Below are 21,958 nucleotides of genomic sequence, written 5' to 3'. Positions count from 1 at the left end.
CATTCTTTATCAGATACCTGGCCATAGCTATTGAGTTTCTTTTGCCATTTTCTTTTGAGCTCTCATCATCCACTCACAGCGGGAAAACCTCTATCCCCAAAAGAAGCTACCATCTATTATCAACATTCTAAAACCACATTTGAAACTGCTCAATTCCTCTTTGACTTTCATTACGTCTGTATCTACAAGACTATGTATTTAAGACTAAAACAAGAACATAAGTACATATGAAGCAAAAATATGAATCTTGAAGAACATCAGCAAATCTGCTCATGAATAACACATTAATTTGTATAAGTGTTAATAACAGTGGAGAAGGTGATGAAAAAAAAAAAGTTTTTAGAATAGAAATCCAACCCAAAATTCAGAATAATTCATGACCGTATCACAATAATATAATACTTATATACTTATAGAGGTAGATATAAGAGTAGTTTATTAAAAAAAAAATATACGGACTATAAGAGAAACCCTTTACCCTTTACTGATAACATACCTTTAATAGCTACTATTATTCTTAGCAGGGAATGGATAAATCAAAGTAGATGATACTATGTTTGGAGTCACTATATTTATAAACACTGAAGGAAACTGTAAGGAAAAATCCTCAGCTTTAAAAAGTGAACACATAATCCTATGTATGAAGTTGTTTAATGTTTCCCCTGCCTCAGGACAGAGGGTGGAGTAGGGGACTCCTGGAGGAGACATTGTGTCCTTCCTGCCATGCAGGCAGAGAACAGCCTTCCTGCTCACAAACAGAAATCAAAACAAAGAGGCACGGAATGGCAGAACTAGTCATATTTTTATTTTTTCTACTTTTATGTTTTTGCTCAAAGAATAGGAGTTAGCTCTCCTTTTGTTGTCACTATGAGTAGGAGTATAAAAAGGTGAGAGACAGTGGAGTCTGTCAATTATTTTAGGAAAAAATACATAGAGACTAAAAAAAAAAAAAAGATTAAAATAGCTAAGAAGAAAATAACAGAATATTTTACCAACTAGAGCAAAAGAGCCTCTAAAACAAGTCACTGCTTTTGCAAGCCATGCCTCCCCATTTTAGGGTCAAGATGGTATGTGAACTGTTTGCCTTCTCACAAGTCCTGTTTTGAGTCTCTACCTTGTCTTGAAGGACAGTGTGATTGTATCGGGTGTGACAGTCCTCGTGTTAGTAAGGAGGACCGTGATCCGACTGGGAGGGAGTGGAGATCCCTAGTAGAACCCAAACAGCAAGTCTCAGCCTCACCAGAGCGCAGGTAAGTCCGAGCAAGGCAAATCTACCATCACATCCACTAAGGGGTCATTAGTAACTATATTCTGAGTTCAGACTATGGGTCTGTTATTTTATTTAGGAATGGGAGAAACTGCTAAATGGTCTCTGGAAGCCCTGTGGATAAAAACAGAATTTTAAATGGTCATACTCTGTAGAGAAATTAAGCACATTACACCACCAGCTGCGAGTTCTCATTTGAAGGACAAAAATAAACTATGGGAGTATTGACTACTATATAACTGATAATGCCAAAGAAGTACAAAATATACATAAAATCTCTGTGGTTCCCAGTATGTATCAGACTAAATAACCGCATTTCACTACTAATGGACCGTGAAATCTGAAAGAAAAAGCTCCCAAAAGACCCCTTTTTGTTGTCGTTGTTGTTACTTTTTACAGATAAGACTTTTTTTTTTTTTTTTAGGATTTTATTCATCCATTTGAAAAGGGAAAAAGAGAGAGCAAAGCAGAGGGAGAGGGAGAAGCAGGCTCCTGGCTGAGCAGGGAGCCCGATGTGGGGCTCGATCCCAGGACCCTGAGCTCATGACCTGAGATGAAGGCAGAAACTTAGCCAACTGAGCCAACCAGGCTCCCCCAAAAGACACCTTTTTAACTTTTTAACAGAGTCAAAATTGAAAATAGTCCTCATGATAAACTTAGTGTAAACTTAGATATCCTTTCAATCAAACGCAAATAGCCACAAGTAAAAAACACTATTTTCCAGCATTGCCTTTTAAGTATTTTGCCAAAAATCATAAAACAACTTATAAATAATATTGCTGTCACTTTTAGAAGTGTAAATGAATATTGCAAAGAAACAATACAAGGTGATAAAAAGAAGGAAAAAACCAAAATCTTCAAAATGCTGCAACAAGGTGAAAATGAGAGTCTACGGATTCTTTTGTTTAGTATGATTAAAATGGTAAGCTTCAGCGCAGCTCATTCATTTAAAAATGTGGTATTTTGACTCACTCATTTTTAAAGAATGTGAGTATCTACAAAATGTGAGTAGAAAATGCATGATCTGAAGAAGAAAGCTGAGAGACAAATATGAGGAGTAGATGTTCCTGAGAGCAAATTATCAATAAAATGATGATAAGGACTTTCAAATTTGGAAGGCATATTAAGTGTGATTTAGGGCCCTGCAAACAGAGATATAAGTGTACATATAGTAATAAATGATCTCTTCCCCTAGTAAAACCTCTAGGATTTACAAATGCACTTGGCAATTAGAGTTAAGCCTAGGAATTAGGCTGGCAAATCTCCTTGCATCAAATAAAACCTAGTCCCTCAAGAGGCAGCATAAAGACCATGAAGCAGAACAGATTTACCTGCTAGACTAATGATAATTTTAGATTGGGGGATTCGATTACACTTTTGTATTATAAAATGAATGAACAAAGTTATTGTGTGCACAGAACCCTGGTTATAAACTTATTCTCACGGACTTTGTGACATTATGTCTTCAGATGTTTGGTTAAGAAGTGGGAATGAGGGGACGCCTGGGTGGCTCAGTGGGCTAAAGCCTCTGCCTTCGGCTCAAGTCATGGTCCAAGGGTCCTGGGATCGAGCCCCACGTTGGGCTCTCTGCTCCGCGAGGAGCCTGTTTCTTCCTCTCTCTGCTTACCTCTCTGCCAACTTGTGATCTCTGTCTGTCAAGTAAATAAATAAAACCTTAAAAAAAAAAAAAAAGAAGTGGGAATGAAACAATGGAGTTTTTGAGGCTAAAATGAAGTTCATTGGTTGCAATTTTAAGATTAGGTGGTTGGGGATGCCTGAGGTCTGTAAACCTGGTGATTCACAGACCTGTACCCCTGGGGATAAAAATATATGTTTATAAAAAAAATTAAAAAATTAATTAAAAAAAAAATGGACTCTTGATTTTTAGCTCAGGTCATGATCTTAGGGTCATGAGATTAAGACCTGCGTCTAGCTCTGTGCTTAGTGGGGAGTTTACTTGAGATTCTCTCTCCCTTTGTCCCTCCCCTCGGTCACCTCACTCTCTCTTTAAAATAAATAAACAAATCTTTGAAAAAATATAAACAAAGTTTCGGTGGTCTTTGGAAAAATTTCATTTTAATCAGAAAGCATTTTTTGCTTTTCTTTTCTGTTGTTGTTTTAGAGTAATGTACTTTAAAAATGTTGTGACTTAAATATTTTCTTCTGAACTCTTCTTTTTTATTTTAAAATTATTATTGATATGTTAGTTAATGATAAATAAGGTCATTATTAAACATACTGTATATGTTGCAAAAAGAAAAATTAGAAATCCTTCACTTGGTTATTTTCCAAATCAAAGTCTTTAGTATTTAATAAGTAAGGGTCCTAATTTTCCAAATAAATATTACAGATTTTGGTTAAACACAAAATTTTCTATCCACCACAGTTTGGTATTAGAGCAACTAAAGGATTAACTAAAGGGTATATTTTCAAGCGTAGAGTATAGCACAGTGCTTAATACTTATTATGTGCTCAGGAGTGAATCCAATGCTTGTGTCTCTGCTTTGCCACATCTCCCCGACTAGATCCTCTAACTGTTATTGCATTCTGTCCTCTCTACGCTGTCTCAATTCTTCATCTAATTGAAAAGTGTTCTGAGGTTCACTTTACCTGGTGGAACAGGTTCTATCCTGTAAGGTCAAATCATGTTCTATGTCTTTTGAACAATACAATCTTTAGTGATCTCCTTAAAGGAACTCAAGTGTCACTGAGTTCACAAGTTACATTTCTTCACATCCTCATTTCCCCAACTAGATGGCAAGTCCCCCATAAGCAGGAGCTTTGTGTTTTAACTCCTAACACTCTGGACAGCTTAGATCACTCAGGGCCTTATACACCACAGTCAACGCATGCCCCTTTACAGATTAAGTGATAGGAGAAAACCAATGTTAATCTAAGAGCTGACTACAGGATTTCTTTTAGAGGGGAAGAAAAATAAAGCTCATTCTTTCTAAGAAGAGAGAACAAGAAGGGTGATGAATAGTAGTGTGTGTCTTCTATAGAAAGCGGGAAGCCAGTGTAAATGTCAAACAATGAAATAAAGCCGTGTGTGTGTGTGTGTGTGTGTGTGTGTGTGTGTGTGTGTGCGCGCGCCCGTGTGCGCATTTCAGGTGCTTTGCTTCATTTTTAAATTAAAAACAATACATAAGGGCACCTGGGTGGCTCAGTGGGTTAAGCCTTTGCCTTCAACTCAGGTTGAAGTTAAATAATAAGTAAATAAGGGCACCAGCGTGGCTCAGTGGGTTAAGCTGCTGCCTTTGGCTCAGGGGGATCTCAGGGTCCTGGGATCAAGCCCCGCATCTGGCTCTCTGCTCAGCAGGGAGCCTGCTTCCTCCCCTCTCTGCCTGCCTCTCTGTCTACTTGTGATCTCTCTCTTTGTCAAATAAATATATGAAATCTTAAAAAAAAACAGTAAATTAGTATGTTCTCATTGAAAATATCCAAAGACCATTTCATAGACATTTCTTAAGAAGCATGTTTTCTATATTATCATTATTGCTCATACATATGATTAAACTCTATACTTAAATCATTATTTCTGTTTGATGTGTAATTATATATTGCTCATTTTATACTTTGTCTCTACCTTTTCAGATATTCTTATCTGATTTTCATGGGGCTGCTGTAGCTCCAAATATTTTATCCGTGAAATTTTATTATACTTGATAGTTTTTTAGATTTTTCTGAGGCATTCAGCATTTTAAAATACTCTTCCCTAATTGTCATACGAGTGATATCCTAATAAGAAGAGGATTATTTTATTGTAGTTCTTTTGTTCAAATGTCACTAAAAGAAGACCCACGGAGTATTAGCTTGTAATGTTGCAAATGAGCACGTGAGGACCATTTATACTCCTTACAATTTATATTCATTGTCTGGAAATTGGTAAAGTTATTTTCTTATCTGTCAACTTAAGGAATTTCTCTGGCATTTTATGTATATACATATTCTATCAATCTTAAATATTTCTTTACACAGAGTAATTTATTTGGGTATTTCATATTATGGTTCCATCGATGTATTTCTTTTTTAGTTCCCTTCAATGTACCCTTTGTAACTTGTAATCCTTCCTATGTAATTTCAAATTCTTTATATTTTGATCTCTCTTCAGAAGCATGAAATAGTAATGATTGTCTCCATATCTCCATTTTACAAAAGAGGAAACCGACACACACTGAGAATGGCAGTAGTTTCACACATAATCCGCAGAGAACCCAGGTTTCAAATAGAGGCGACCTATTTCCAGACTCTACTAAAACATTCTTCTTTGCTGCTTTTCCCTCTTATTTTTCTTAACAGATACTTACTTAAAATTTCCTTTATGTCAGATATCATGGTAGGAGTTAGGAATACAGCAGGTAAATAAGTCAGACAAAAGTCCGTGTATTCCTGAATCTTACAGTCTAAATGGGGAGAGAACCCACAGTGTGGCAATGGCTGTCATTAGGAAGATGCCAGCTATCATATAACCATCTGTCATTAAAAAAAGTGGATCTGCTCTGGTTGAGGTCTCTTGGGTACTGGGTATTGGGTGACTGAGGTGCTGGCCAATTTGCTCTTAAAGACATTAACTTTTTCCGGTTATGATTCAGAGAATGGATGGAGTCACGGTTTCCCCAGACTGTGGTGAAAAGAGGGAAGTGACTGAAGCTTGATAAAGGAGAGAAACCAGGAGAGGTAGCAAAATGCCCCAAGACTCAAGAGCAGGAGGTGCCCAAGGACACGGGCCCCACCTCACATGCCCCTTGAGAGTATGAGAAAAGCACTGTTCTCTGGGGCAGTGTTGCTGCTTCTTCCGTCTTTCTGATTACTAATTCAGTCTTCAGCACTAGTTGAGTTTTTCTATCTTACCAGAAATTTTAAATTGGCAAAGTTTTCATGTGTCCACTCAAAAAGTCTGTATGCTTTTCTCTTTCTAATAGCAAATGCCTCCCAATGTATACCAACTGCCTCTGTCTTTCAACCTATGTGACCCTTGCAATGATTCCACTTAGGGAAGATCTTCGAGCTCAGATTCCCAGTGATGTCTCCAACATCATATGGGGTAATGAGCAGATTTGGGCCAGTATTTAAATATCTTCTTGTGAATCTCAATGTCACTCTGCTTTGGGGGTGACTTTCTGAATCTCTCCCCAGGCCAAGTTTAGTTAGCTGCCCATAGTTAGCCCTTAAGATTTAGAAGAATGAGTTTGAAATCTATTTTTAGGCTACAATTTCTTTCACCTATTATTCCTTTCTGATATCTGCTAAGCTCGGCTGTTTTTTCACCATCCTCTGTTCACCTACACTTTTGGTACTAGTGTGTGCTTTGAGCACATGGCACTTGCAGGAGAAGGACTGCAGCAGACATGGGACACAAAACCAGGGCAAAAGAAAGCCAGAGAAACGCAAAACAATCAGTTGAGGTGGCACCCGGCACGGAGTGAGAATGTGGTTACCCAATACCACTTTCAGAACTTTTCCAAAGGGTCTTGGTTTTACTCAGTATATAGCATGGAGGTCTGAACCCGCTTCCATTCAATTTTAAGGAATACATATCTGCAGCATATCAGTGAATGTCCAGGGAGCCAGCATCTCGTTGATAATTAGGTTATTACTGAACAACATCCTTTCTTCTGAGCCCATTTTATATGCCAACTATTTGTCAAAATATGTGAAAAGTAAAAATCCTTGACCTCCAATGGAGGTCCAGGTAAAATGGTGTTTGACTGACAAATACTCTTAGTGATAGCAAAGAGAAAAGCCTGGACATCCCAGTGAAGTGTTTGCTTAAGGACATTCAGGAACTCCTGAAGCAAGATAACCAGATGGGGCCAGATTCCGGACAGGGGAAGCCCATGAACGTGGGGCTGCGGATTACAACCCGTTTGTCTGTACTAGAAACTAACGGGAGGATGGAATTCCAGCCTGGGGACAGAGACACGGAAACTTTTTGAAGTCTCCTGGGCCTGAGTCAAATGGAAATTGAGGGGCCTTAAACACCTGGCTGACTTTCCCTGAAGACATTTGTTAAATTGAAAGTTTAAATTGGAAGTTAAATTGAAAGTTGAGCAGAAACCTGAAAGTCTAAGTGGAAAAGGCCTGGAATACAAAGAAGCGATTCCTGCCCGCTCTGTTTGTGCTGGACAGGTAATCGGCAAAGCTGGGGACTAGCGCAACGGTCCCAGTACACGAACAAGCCCCCAGTTGAAAGTCCTAGAGTGCCATGTCCTAGCAACAGGGCAGAGATTGACTCTGAACAAAACTACAAGTCAACCTTGACTTGGTTACCATAATGATTGGGTTACCATAATGATTGCCTTCTCTCCTTGTGTATCAGAGAAAATGGTGACTAATCCCTGAAGAAACACATTGTCACGTGAGACTCCTATATCCATACACTACATGTGACATCTAACACATACACACATTGCTAGACGTATCAAGAAACAAGACCATGTGTCCCAGTACTGTTTCTCCAATCTCCTCGGTGAGAAACCAAAACCTGTTATCTTATCGAGACACTAGAGGTAGTTGACAATGATTGTAAAATCGTTAAGATTAATATATTTAAGAAATGAGGAAAAAAGAAGGACAGATAATTTCACTAGAGATTTATACCTGTATAAAAGGAAAAAAAAAAATGCTACCAACCAAAGCAATCAGTGTTTGGGCTATGCTTTCTCTGAATGGACATACTTGCTTTGATAGGACTCTTGTTTCTTTGAGCAGAATATTAGCTGCATACTGGTGGTTTCTACCAATATACTTAGAGTGTATGTCACAGGGAATACTGAAAAACAGGCCCCAAACAAAGAAATTTTTATGTAAATAGAATGGAACATGTGAAGAGACATGTGTTCTCCAAGATCTGACTTGCTATGAGGACATTAGTGATATTATATGCTTGCAGACATCAACATGGGTGAGTTATCTGTCTCTGGACTAAGCTTAGCATACATACATGAGCACATTATAATAAATAAATAAATAAGTGTTTTTTTTTTTTTTTTTAACAACAGTTTTTAGCAGGAATTAGTTCGATGATGTATAAGAGGGATTGAGATTTTACCAGATCAGGTGCTAACAGGTTAGCCTGTTACAGATTTATGGATGCTGCCAGAAGATACGTGGCTCCTGGGTCAGGCACAAAGGACTTCATTACTCATGTCAGAGTATCTAGGACAGACTCTCATTCAGAACGTAGAAGACAGCGTTAGAAGAAAGCAGGAGTGCCTCCTTCCAGAACAAAAGCAGGCTTATTTATCACCCCATTATATAAATACGAGGACAACCTCTAGGGCCAAGGCAAACCTAATTTCCTTGCAGCCTCTTACAGAATATTGGAACGCCCTAGTTGAAGGTTCCTCTGTTGTTAAGCAAACCCACTGCATGCATACCATGCACCTGGGCTATGCCATGTCATTCTCTGAGACTTTGGGGTTAGAGGAATCAGAGAAAATGTGAAGTTCATACTACTTCCCGTGCCATGAAAAATGAAGCATTTCTCTCTGAACCAGGAGTACAGAGCCTTGTGCCAGCATCCGTGAAACTGGGTCAAGATTCACTGCTCATCATGTAGGTAAGGTACAATCTTAACATAACGGTGTGAGGGCTCTTATGACACAGTGTCAATGACTACTTAGTTGTTAAATAATTGACATTCCCAGATTTTGTTTTTATTTTTGACTAATGGGATGCATGTAACATCTACGCTATAGTCTTCTCTTTATGTTTAAAATCATTAATAGTTTTGAACACATGTTCATATGTTCATAGGTTTATTACTTTTCTGTTCTTTTTCCTCTGTTAATTATTTGTATCCTTTCGCTCTTTTGTTTCCTATTTGGAATGCTTACTTTGTTGTGCAAATATATTCATGATACTAATCCTTACTCATTTGTAAGTATGGCTATCTTACCCTAGGCTAGAACCTGTTTTTAAGTTTTATTTAGAAATCGTTTGGTGCAGGAATAATTTTAACATTATCACATTTGTTAATGTTTTATGAGTGTGCTATTTGTGTCTTTTATACGAAATCCTTTCCTATCCCAGTTATACGAAATGAGTGCACTTCATTTTACTCTAAAATTCTTAGAATTTTTCTTGTAAAAGTAGTTCTTTAATATATGTATAATTTATTTTTTGTGCATGTATTTGAGATACTCTAATTTTAGTTTCTCTAGATATAGAAACAGTTGGTCCATTTCTATGTACTTTTTGGATTGCCCTTTCCACAATGGCTAAAAATGCTACCTTTGTCTTCTATCAATTTCATATGTCTCTATATAGATTTAGATATTTATTCATTCTATTTCAGTTCCCTCAATTTGTTCTCCTCTTCTCTTTATCTATTTCTGTACTTTATTTAAGGAGTCCTTCATTGTTTGGTGCTGGCCTCAGTCTACCAATAACCAATGTTGTGGCTGGACCAGAACTTATGATTCTTATGATTGCAAGACACTCTTCAGCAATAAACATCAGGACACTTTGAAAAAAAAAAAAGACTTATTACTTACATGTCCCGAAGATTACATGGTACACTTGGGTCCACACAGAGAGGTGGAGGGTAGAGGGAAAGAGAATGTGTGTGTCGGGGGAGGGGGGGCTTGAAGTTCTGTTGTTTGGGGGTCAAGGATAGGTCCTATGGTTTGGGGGGCTAGTCTATCCACGAATTTAACACATAAGAGGGGGAATTTAAAAAACAAGGAGAGAGAGAGACGGGGAGGAAGGAAGGCCCAAATTATCAGTTATCAAATCAATTAAGATGTCTAAAACAAAGAGTCTCGGGAGGCAGGGTGAAGAGACCGGATCTTCATCTAGTCCTGTGGCTGGCAACGTGTTTATTCCAGCGAGCTCTCTTTGAAGCGAACGTCCCTTTGAAGTAGATGTCTCTTTGAAGTGGATGCCTTCGCAATGGATGTCTAAGTCATGCACTTGCATTACCAAATAAATATATAAATAAATAAATAAGAAAAAGAAAAAGAAAATCCAACTGTCTGGGTTTACGCGCACTACATTCATCTTTATAATGTCTTGATTTCTGTTAGGATATACCCTCTTTTCTTCTCTTTCTGATAGCTATGTATCTCCTTCATCTTTTTTTCTAATACTTTCTTGCTTTTTTTATTCATTTTCCATTTGCATTTTATTAACAGATTACTAAATTCAGTTTGTCATTAAAATGATGTTGAATTTATAAATTAATATGAACATCTGAGCACTCTGATTCATTAATTTGTTAAATATATTTCTTGCATGGTTTTATATTTTCAGTAACATTGTTCCTTACATAGGATAAACTTGAACGTTATATATTGGATTTTTTTTTCTATAATCATTCAGAAGGATTTGAGGCTAATTTATTTCATTTGTCTTTGCCATTTTAAATTGTAGCTGATTTATTACTTATCCATATGTTTTAAATATAGGAAATCTATGTATTTTGAGGTATTTCAAAAAATTGGCAAAGTATCCCATTATTACTTAAGATGTTTTTGTAGGTTCTCTTAAATTTTCATGTAGGCAATTTCATCATCAAGGTTAATCTTGTAATTTGTTTCTACTTATTATTGTTCTCCATTTTTTCCTTTCTTTCTGAATAGAGAACATTCTGTACAATACTGCTTAGTTGTAGTGACTGAAGTTATCCTGAAACCAGAAGAATTGCTTCGATGAACCTATCAGAAATTGCTCATTGTTAGAAATGTGACCTAAATAAAGATCTTGTTTTAAGACACCAAGTTTTGGATTTGTTTCGTTTTTCTAACAATAGTTGCTTCTTTTGAAGCAATAAGCTAACTATTTCTAACATTTTATATCAAACTTTCTATATCATCTTGTATTTGGTATATTTCACCTAAGCAGTATACACACACACACACCTTTAAATATGAGATAGCTTTGATTAAAAATTATATTCAGTTTGATAATGGCTACTGTATATTTGAACTAATATCTACTTTCTTCTATCATTTTCTATGCTTTTATTTTCCATCTTTTATTCTCCTTTTTGGTCTTCTGTTCTACTGATAAAATAAGTTTCATTATTTAGTTTTCTGAAAAACGTTTCTTGCTTTGGAAAATACAGATTTTTATGCTGTTAATTTTTAGTGTTTACTCTTCAAGTTTTAACATATGAAATGAAACATGAATTCTAAGATTTTTTCTTAAGTATTATATTCTGCAGAGATCCTGAAGGCAAAGACTAATACAATATTTGCCAAAATGTCAGTAGTTAAATGTAAAAAACTTATTTTTATACATTGGAAGACGTCTTTAATAATGAGTCCGCCTTCATTCCTAATAGCTTACTATTTTTAACTAACTGTAGAGAAGGCTAATATTAGCAAATTATTTTTCATCAGCATTTTGACCAGATGATTTTTATCAGCTTATGCTATTTTAGTTTTTTAACCAGGAATCTAGTTTACTAATTATTGGAGTGCCTGGGTGGCAAGTCAGTTAAACAACTGACTCTTGGTTTTGGCTCAGGTCCTGATCTCTGGGTGGTGGAATGAGCCCCTCCCAGGCTCCACACTCAGAAGAGAGCCTGCTTAAAACTCTCCCTCCCCTCCGGGCTCCCCCAGCCCCAGGCTCTCTTTAAAATAAATAAATATAATCTTTAAAATTTTTTAAAAATCTAATTATCATTGCTTTTTAATTATTTTTCATTTTCTTTTTAATAGTATACATTTTTTTCTCTTTATCTTTGAGGCTTGATAGTTTTAAACTCTCATATGCTAGCATAGATTTAATTTTGTGCTTGGCTTTGGTGTTTATGTTTATTGTAAGGGTGCATATACTTATATGAGTATATTCATTTTAGTATGGCTATTCCATTTTTAATCTTCTCTTTACATAGTATTATCTGTAGCTGCCTTGTGTTTAGAGAAAAATCCATCTTTTATATGGTATCATTATTCTCCCAAAGTTCCAATGTGAGTATTTTTTTAATCTATTTATTTATGTATGCATTTATTTATTTATTTATTCATTTATTTATTTTTGGAGAAGAGGGGCAAAAGGAGAGGGAGATGGAGAGAGAATCTCAAGCAGACGCCACGCCCAGCGTGGAGACCCACACGGGGTTCAATCTCACAACCCTGAGATCATGACCTGAGCCGAAACCAAGAGTTGTACACCTAACTGACTGAGCCCAACCAGGCACTCCTAAAGTGCATATTTTAAAAATCATAATTTGTGGATGTAAAAATTGAAGCTTGGAAAGTTAGGTGACTTGGCTTATCTAGAATAATCAAGTATGCTTTCATAAGCACATGTTTTCAGCTATGCATTTGAATATTTTCTAGAATTATTGTTATTCAAAAGAAGTTTTCCTGTGTTATTTACAATTTTATCAATTCCCAATATTTTTTTAAAAAATAGTCTTACACATAGATTAAAACTTCTTTATCCCTACACAATTGTCTAGAGGTCACATACTTGACATAGTATATAGCTGGTTTAAGCATTCACTGATATGGTTAAAATAAATGTTGAAAAATTTACATCAGGGGGCGCCGGGGTGGCTAAGTGGTATAAGCCTCTGCCTTTGGCTCGGGCCTTGCGTTGGGCTCTCTGCTCAGCAGGTACTCTGCTTTCTCTTCTCTCTCTGCCTGCCTCTCTCTGCCTACTTGTGATCTCTGTCAAATAAATAAATAAAATCTTTTGAAAAAATTACATCAGTACAATAAGCCCTTTTAAAAGTGTGCATATGTTTGAGGGAGCTCCTTAAAATGACTTCCCACAACTAGTGATGTCAAATCATTGAATTAAGCCCTTGTGAATAGACCCATGTATTAAGTTCATAAATTCTCGATATAAATTTTTTAAGACTTCATCTACTTATTTATTTGACAGAGAGATAGAGAGAGAGCACAAGTAGGCAGAGCAGCAGGCATAAAAAGAGGGAGATACAGGCTTCCTGCCAAGCAGGGAGTCTGACATGGGGCTTGATTCCAGGACCCTGGGATGATGACCTGAGTTGAAGGCAGTCACTTAACCAACTGAGCCATGCAGGCGCCCCAGATATAAAAATTTTTTACAAAGAACTTTCAGTCACTAAGTGGGTCTCGACAATAGAAAATTCTCTTGTTTCTTTTAAAAATACTTTTGGAATTATACTTACATAGGTTAAATAAGTTGAATATAACACACCTTTAAATCCAAGTCAAATCTTCATGATTGTATCATCAAATTAAAATTACTTAAAATGTAAAATAAAATCTTTATCAGGATGGGAAAAGATAGGGGGGGTGGACCTGGGTGGCTCAGTGGGTTAAAGCCTCTGCCTTCAGCTCAGGTGATGATCTCAGGGTCCTGGGATCAAGCCCCACATCAGTATCTCTGCTCAGTGGGAAGCCTGCCTCCCCCTCTCTCTCTGCCTGCCTCTCTGCCTACTTGTGATCTCTGTCAACTAAATAAATAAAGTCTTAAAAAAAAAAAGGCAAAAGAAACAACTGAAATATAAATATAGGGATTGAGGTGTGATTTTAACTGACCAAGACAGAAAGTTGAATGCTCCCCAAATTACACAATTATCTGAACTATGGGAAAAATGCATTAAGTTTTTTTACATATTTCCCATAGTTAATTACATGAAATATATTTGGGATCGTAGAATGGGATGTCCAAATGTATATAAATGTAGAGTGATAAATTATTATAATTTGTCATATAAAAACATTCACAAATATGTATTTCCATATAACATTTCATATTATAGTATATTCCATATAGTATTAAATACCATAAATACTATATTCCATATAGTATTTCCATAGGCAGAGCTGACCATAAGGAAGTTAAAATGAGAAAGAAGAATAAGCAGCTTTGGATTTTCGTGTAAACTATGTTATGGTCACATGTACAATTTGGTATCCTTGTTATGATAATTTAAAGAAGCTAAGGAAAATGGACAAAATGTTTTAGTGAGTTGAGATTTAGTGATATTATATATATAATAGGTCTCCCTGAAGGTACAGAAAGGGAATTAAATGTTTACTCCTAAATGTATCCACCATTGTTTCTCTTACAGGATTTTGAGGCCAGTGTTAAATTCCAAATAATAACATATTCAGATAAGCATGACCAAAGATAGTTTTAGGGAAGAAGAAAGTTGATACAGATCAGAACACTGCACATATTGACTGATTTAATGCTTCCTTTATAGGAAGGTGGAGTTTTACGCAACCTTGAGAAATCTACGGAACAAGGAACCTAAAACATGAGAATCTTCTCTAGTTACTAAATTATGGTGTTCTTTTTTCCTTCACACAATACAGAAGTTTAAACAAAAGCAATTCAAAATTTCCACAATATTCTGCAATTATGCATATTTTCTACCCACATTTTGAAAATATTCATAATAACAAGAGGAAATATAATTTGTACACCACATCTTGATAGCCTGGCTAATGCAAGATGAGTTCAAACATTGCATTTCCTTTCCTAACTGTCCCTAGGACATATTTTTCATTTTTCCTAATTTAAAATTTTTCTACCTCCTAGCAATTGCAAGCAACTCTCATAAACATGTTTGTCAGCTAAGATTTCTCTTAAAATTTGCCCAAGAGCATATTACATGTACATCTCTTGTTTAAAGGGATGCTTCTGAATAAACTCAATGAAAGTTATTTGTACATATGGCTCAATTTTAAATACAAGCTATTCACAGATCATAACACATTAACATCAAACTGACTTTGAATGCTGATTTGCAAGCTGTTCATGGGTATGCACGCATAAAGCAAAACTGCTCAGGCCTATTCCACACGAAGTCAAAACAGATATCACATAGGTTAGAAAGTATATGTAAATCACGTTCACCTTCATTGTCCTTCAGAGTGAAGTTTGGGTTTATAGATAGGCGTTCGTCAAGGAAAAAGTTAAGCCTTGGTCCATTTGCAAAATCGTCTTTATCAGTGGCACTGATCGTATGAATCACCTGAAGAGAAAAAGCAAAGACTAAATAGGAAAATTAATTTGACTTATTCCTTTGATTTTAATTATATTATAGCATTTTTCATTGCCATCACAAAAGGATTTTTAAAAGACCCCTTTATCTACCCTGAGTCTTTTCGAATTCAAGTAATAAATGTCCCAGCTAACTGACCTGTTCTTGCATGAGATTTTAGGAAACAGGTTATGGAACAATTTATAATCATCCACGCTTTATTTTCTAGCATAGCACCAACACTTAATTTTTTTTTTTTTCTTTATCACCTACAGTACCTTGGGGCCAATTAACTGGAAGGTTTCGTAAGAACACCTGTTTGAGGAAACAGGAAGTATTGTTTGTACAAATATAAATATCCTAGTGTTCCTGTAGAACAGCTTTGTAGTGTATGTCGTTCTCAGAAAGTAAATGCAAAAACAGTGGAGCCATATTATTTTTACCATTTCAGGGGACCTTTGAGAGCATGACCTAGCCCCTCTATGTTATCATAGTTAAGATAAGGAATGTGAGACCCTAAAGGTTTGTGATGTGCCTCAAACCTGTTAAAATGGTAGCAGAAGCAAAACCAGACCACTCAGAGTTTTATGGAATACTTCTTATATACAGTGCTGAGAGAAAGCAATTCTAAAATTTGGACTATGCACGTCATGGAGCAGAGAAAGTTAAATATATAAATGGCTATTCCAGGTGGCTTAAAAACAATGCAAATTCCATAGCGGTAGCCATTGCACTCTTAGCAAGGAAGTATCCAAACTAATATGCAAGATAATATTTTCCTCTTAAAAAAAAAAAAATCCTAATGCGTAGGTGTCCTTTTTTTAGTCCTTCCTTAGAGAAACTAAAAGAAAGAGAGGGAAAAGTAGCCATAAAAAGAATGTTTCCTGGGGTGCCTGAATGGTTCAGGCGGTTAGGCATCTGCTTTCGGCTCAGGTCATGATTCCAGGGTCCTGGGATCAAGCCCTGTACTGAGCAGGGAGCCTGCTTCTCCCTCTCTCTCTGCCCCTCCCCTGCACCCTGCCCCTCTGCTCATGTTCTTTCTCTCTCAAATAAATAAATAAAATCTTAAAAAAGAGAGTGTTTCCTGCATGTGAAATATACTGTGTTCATTTCAAAAATTGCTATGATTTCTAAAAACATCTCGCTCAATTTCATCCCATTTCAATCTTTTCCAAGTGAAATAGTATACCAATACGTACAGCAGGTAAAAGCTAAATTCCCTCCATGCATCGAGTCCATTAGTTGGCCTGGGAGATGAAGATGAATGTAAAAGTACTAAGAAGGAGTCATCAGTGACAGTAGGACCAGAAAAGCATGTGTCTTCATGAAGGGGAAGTGAGGAAAGTGCTTTAGGCTATATAGAAAGTGATCTATTTTATCCATATCTGCATACGGCTCTCTATTGCTCAGAATGTATTCTCAGAAAGAAAGTTAGGTAAAAGCTTCCCCCAGCCCCCACATATCCCAAGAAGTCTCTATCATTCTTCTCTTCACTTCACTTCAGACTATTAATTTTAAGATGAAAAATCTACATATCTCCTTGTTGTTGCTTTCTTTTTTGTTTAAATTACAGTTGGTCTCTGGATAGATTCTTTTTTCCCCCTTCTTATTGGCTTTGCCTTGACAGTAGAATAAATTGATGGATAATCAGAAGCAATTTGACAATTTTTCTTGAGTGCATGGAAAGCTCATGGAGTTCAGAGCACGTGTAATCTGAGAAACATACCTACGTTCTCTACTTTTCAGGTATTTAATATTTAACTGAAATAAAAATATAAAGTTTTCAAGACTCTCTTCAGGGTTAAATGAAATAGATACACATTTTTCTTTTTGAAAACAAATGTCCTATCTCCCCTAATCCTTGCTCATTGTCATTCTCCAATGCACAATCCTATTTTCTCGATGATACTTCATAACCTACTCACAGGTTTGCAAATTCACTTCTTATTTTGGAATGTGATTTTGGAACAGATCAGCAAAGAACAATTAACTTAAACCAACTAAATTATTTTATAATTCCCCTTATGGCTTCTTTAGGACGACAATTTTCTTCCCATTTTAAATTTTTACAAACAAGTTATTCTATTTGTTAAACACTGATATAATTCATAATATAGCTTTACTATTTTGCTGTTGTCTTTAGTAAAATACACTTTCCATTTTTATACAAGTAATTTCAAATCTGAATTTACCAGGAAGCTCAGTCACGGCAAATTTGTCTTCTCAAAAACTTCTTGATCTTGTTCCCATAGCAAATGATAAGCTGATGGCTACATTTTGTTTATGAACCATTCATCTTGAATTCCTGCAGAATGTGCCTCATGCATCCATACTTATTCTTCTATAATGCTTCTGATAAATACTTCCAAAAACCTAGAATGTTGCTTGGCTTTTATCTAGAACTTGGAGATATCCTCTTATCCTCTTGACGGGGAAAGGTCTATTTAATTTTTCTGTTTACTAATCACCTTTCCTGTCAGGAGAAGAAAGATTTCAATTTATTGTTTCCTTAGACTTCTATTAGGAAAACCACCTCCGAAGTGAACATGTCTGTGATTTTTAAAAGATGTAAGCTTCTGGCAGATATCTAGATAAGTGCCATGTATCTGTCACCAATATTTTCTACCCTTTTGTCAGTTAGGATTTATCTACACTGTGCTACCTGTGCCCTCCATGTGTGTCATTTGTGGTAACTTGTGGGTGATGTACAATCCATAACAATTTATTTTCTGTCTCTCATCATTTTAACTGAACTTAGATTATTTTCTATCTTGTGCATATTATGTAATTAGTGCATAAAGTATTTGATTATTTTGAAAGATCTGAAAGAAACACAGTCATAAATTTATTCTACTAAAGGGAGGAGGGAGTCCAAATTGATAGTTGGTATTTATTAATAATTATAAGCTGCAGTTGTTGGTAATGCCCATGAATAATGATTCACTTTTAGCATAAACTAATTAGAATCAATGTTGTATTTCTTTTATCAAATAAATGTATCACCCTCTTTAAATGTGTTTTCTATGGTCTGTTATTTCTTGACTACTTTATTAAAGGGGGAAAACATCAAAGTAGTCAGTTTCACAGATATGCACAATGTTAGGTAAATGATCTAGTGCAACTAAACATTTAAATTAAAAGAATATTCTATGGAGCACATTGTATCTTATTTTCTTTAATGTAATTTAATTCTTTTTCCGTGTTCCAAAATTCATTGTTTATACACCATACCCAGTGTTCTATGCAATACGTGCCCTCCATAATACACAGCACCAGGGTGTATCTTCTTTAAATTAATCAATGAATTTGCTTTATAATATAATCTCAAGTGGGATCATACATTTATTTAATAATAACACTAGTTTCTGTTGGTTCAATGAGTTGATCTTTGTAAAATCTTTTTTTTTTTTTTAAGATTTATTTATTTATTTATTTGACAGAGAGAGGGATCACTAGTAGGCAGAGAGTCAGGCAGAGGGTAGAGAGCCCAAATGCAGGGCTCAATCCCAGGACCCTGAAATCATGACCCGAGCTGAAGGCAGCGGCTTAATCCACTGAGCCACCCAGGGACCCCTGATCTTTATAAAATATTGGTGTAAAATCTCTAGTGATCAAGGTACTTTTTTCATTCAAAGTTTATTGTTAGTAAGTGGATATGATGGAGGTAGGTTGGTGTTAGGTAATATAATTTTCTATGATATATGTTGTGTTTCCTAAGTTTACTTTGTAATGAAACACACACACACACACACACACACACATATACACACACACACACACACAGGGGAAAGTCAATATCAGTAAGGTAGAAAGAATTCCCGTTATTTATATTTCCATTTCTATGGGTAGACCCATCTCATTTATTATGAATTCACTTTACTTTGGGAACTGACTTCAAATTTCATGTATGCATGGTTTTCTTCTTAAAATTTCTTTCGTGCAGGGTAGTTAAAATATATATGTATGTATATATATAGATAGAGAGAGATATAGAGAGAGAGATCTCTATATAATTTTTACAGAATGGGAAAATTTATTAAGTCAGAGAAATACATTGTTGCAGTTCAGGTATATTGATACCCGATTCAAGGTGAATTCTGCTCTTATAGGTGGTTTAAACTTCTGCTTCACAAAAGACACCATTCTCTGCCATGGCCACATGCTGTTATATTTAGACACAAAGCATCCATAATAAAGATGCCTGTAATTCTAAAAGCCATTGTTACAGGAAGAGGAGACATTGTACAGCTGGGCAATACAAATATGCTTCAGAAAACCTATTTCAACAAATCATTATTTAAATAGAGTTCCCTATTCCTATTCTGTATCAAAACACACAAAGTTTCTCCAGAAATGCTACAAACATAAGGTAAATGAACCAAAGGCGGCAAAATTAAAGAATAGAAAGATTCAGACTATTTCCCTTGTAACAGGTTAAATCATACAAATTGACCACACAGATTGACAATGGTTTGTTTAAATAAGGGTGTAATAAACAATATTTTCAAATGGCTTTTCATTACCTCAGTAACAAGTTTTAATTCATTTTGGTGAAACAAACGTTTAGAGAAACAGATACTTAAGCATATAAAGAACCCAAGTATCTTAATGTGACATCTAAAATCATACAATATTAAAGATAGCAATGATGATAGCAATGAATACACTTTTTAAAGAGATAATATCCATAATCACATAAATAAATCTATATACATTAGATTTTAATCTCTGAAGAAAAGAAATCTCTGAAGAAAACAAAAATACTATCTAAATGGCTAAGGGGACCCAGAAGATAAAGATATATTTCTGTCACAAATTTAGCCTTCTCTAAAAAATGGAATGACTTCTCATGCCCGAGGAGAATAAAATAATCCACATTTAAAGGCATTTGAGACTCATCTAATCATATACTCAAAATTTCAGGCTTGGAAGTGTCGGGGTCACGTGCCCAAGATGGCGCCGGTCGCGCCCCTAAGATGGCGCCGGAGCAGTACGGACAGCCTAAAAAACATCCGCCCTGGCCACACGTGACCTTGTGCTCGTCACATGAGCACCATATGCCACCACTGCCTACCAGCCCCAGATACCTCCTGTTCAACACCTCTGTGATTGGCTGTATACTCCCTGTTCACGTGAACACCCCTGTGATTGGCTGTTATGCCCTATATAAGGCAAGGGAACTTCCCCGCAAGAGGAGAAAAGAAAGATCGACCAGGGAATGAACAAGAGCTTGTGATCGACCTGTGTGTGTGTTGGTGTTGCATCATCTCTGCAGGCAGGGAGGGCGCGACATGGAAGGGCCCTAAAATTCTGACAATTTTCTTTATTTTAGAGATGAAGAAAGCATTTGTCGATGTCGCATAAATCATTTCTTAGAAATGCTATGAAGCTTAGGTGGTCAGTGCCGAGGGTAAAAACAGAAGGTCTCAGGCTAGCAAGTTGGCACTGACTGGAGAGGATGACCTGGAAAGAATGCATGAATAAGCTTTTCTGGGATCAAGAGGTCAATGGAAAAGGTCAAGGTCACTGGCCAATATGGAGAGAGTTCAATCTAGAAAACTAATATCAGTGTTTTAGATTTGGGAACACATGTGAACATTCACAGGAGAAAAATCAATTAATCCAAGAACAAGGACTGAGCGTTATTTGCCCAAATTTCAATACTTTTACCTGCAAAGGTGGCTAGGACTAGCAGTATGTATTGTTTCCAATACAGTATCTCACTCTACCCTAAACATTTTGAAATTACCTTGAAGTTAAAAAAAGTAAAATAAAAGGGAAAAAGAAATGTATTACATTTAAAAGAGAATATCTAAAAATGGTTGATGAATTATTAGCTTAAGTTTGGATTTTTAAGTCTTTGTATCACATTTCAGATGATCTAATTTTGGATTCTCTGAATAGCCTATGGATCAAAAAAAAAAAACAAGATTCTGTAGGGGATTTATATCCTTGATAGATTCTGTTATTAAAGTTATGTTTTATCATAAAAAGAGTAGAAAACAAATTTTCCTTTTTGTCCTTTTCAATACAATGTATTTTCACTATTATTCCATTTAAATATTTTAAATTTTTATTGCCTAAGTGATTCTTAGCTTATTTAGGTGTCCTTATTTCCGATGGATTTTTTTTTTTTAGCAATTTTTTTTTCCCTAGCAATACTTTTGAATTGGTATCTTTATCTATTTATTTATTTATTTATTTATTGTCATACTGAAAATAATGAGGCCAATCCTGTGCAAATTATTAAAACTTTCTTTGTGGCCCTGACACAACTGAAATAGGCTTCGGTAAATAAATCATTAGATATCTGTACTGAAAAATCCTTCCTGCTTTTGAAATGGTGGTACAGAAAATGTTTAAGCTTCTGAAGTGATCATCTTAATATATTGCATAATATATAATTATATATTAATTGTTACATATTATAATATAATATAATATAATACATGATCTGTAAGTACTTTTGGATACAATTCTCATTCACTTTTTCCTTACATTTTCTAAATTTTCTTATGGGCAATGAATATGAAAAAAAGTTTTCCATTTATATATACACAAATACCTCCTCAGAGGGTATTAAAACATAAACAATGATTACCTTAGCACATTACTGGTTGTTCTTTCTACAAAAATACATGGGCAATGCTTCTCAGTACTATAAGACAAACTTTAAAATGAATTAAAGTAGTTTTGGATGGTGGTGCCTGGGTGGCTCAGTTTGTTCAGAGTCTGATTTTTGACTTTGGCTCAGG

The 21,958-nt window shown here is 35.7% G+C and overlaps 1 protein-coding gene across 5 annotated transcripts in view; it reads right to left on the bottom strand.

The window, feature by feature from the left end:
• Positions 1-21,958, bottom strand: part of CDH18 (cadherin 18) — a 986,019-nt gene that overhangs the window by 15,723 nt on the left and 948,338 nt on the right. For all 5 annotated transcript variants that reach the window (XM_032337720.1, XM_032337722.1, XM_032337723.1 and 2 more), the window contains one exon: positions 15,077-15,194. In XM_032337720.1, coding sequence (XP_032193611.1) covers positions 15,077-15,194 — 118 coding nt within the window. The remainder of the gene's footprint in view (positions 1-15,076; positions 15,195-21,958) is intronic.

Source organism: Mustela erminea, chromosome 3, assembly GCF_009829155.1.
Source record: "Mustela erminea isolate mMusErm1 chromosome 3, mMusErm1.Pri, whole genome shotgun sequence".
Classification (NCBI taxonomy): domain Eukaryota; kingdom Metazoa; phylum Chordata; class Mammalia; order Carnivora; family Mustelidae; genus Mustela; species Mustela erminea.
The sequence above is the reverse complement of the archived record's forward strand: the minus strand, read 5'-3'. Positions and strand labels throughout refer to the sequence as shown.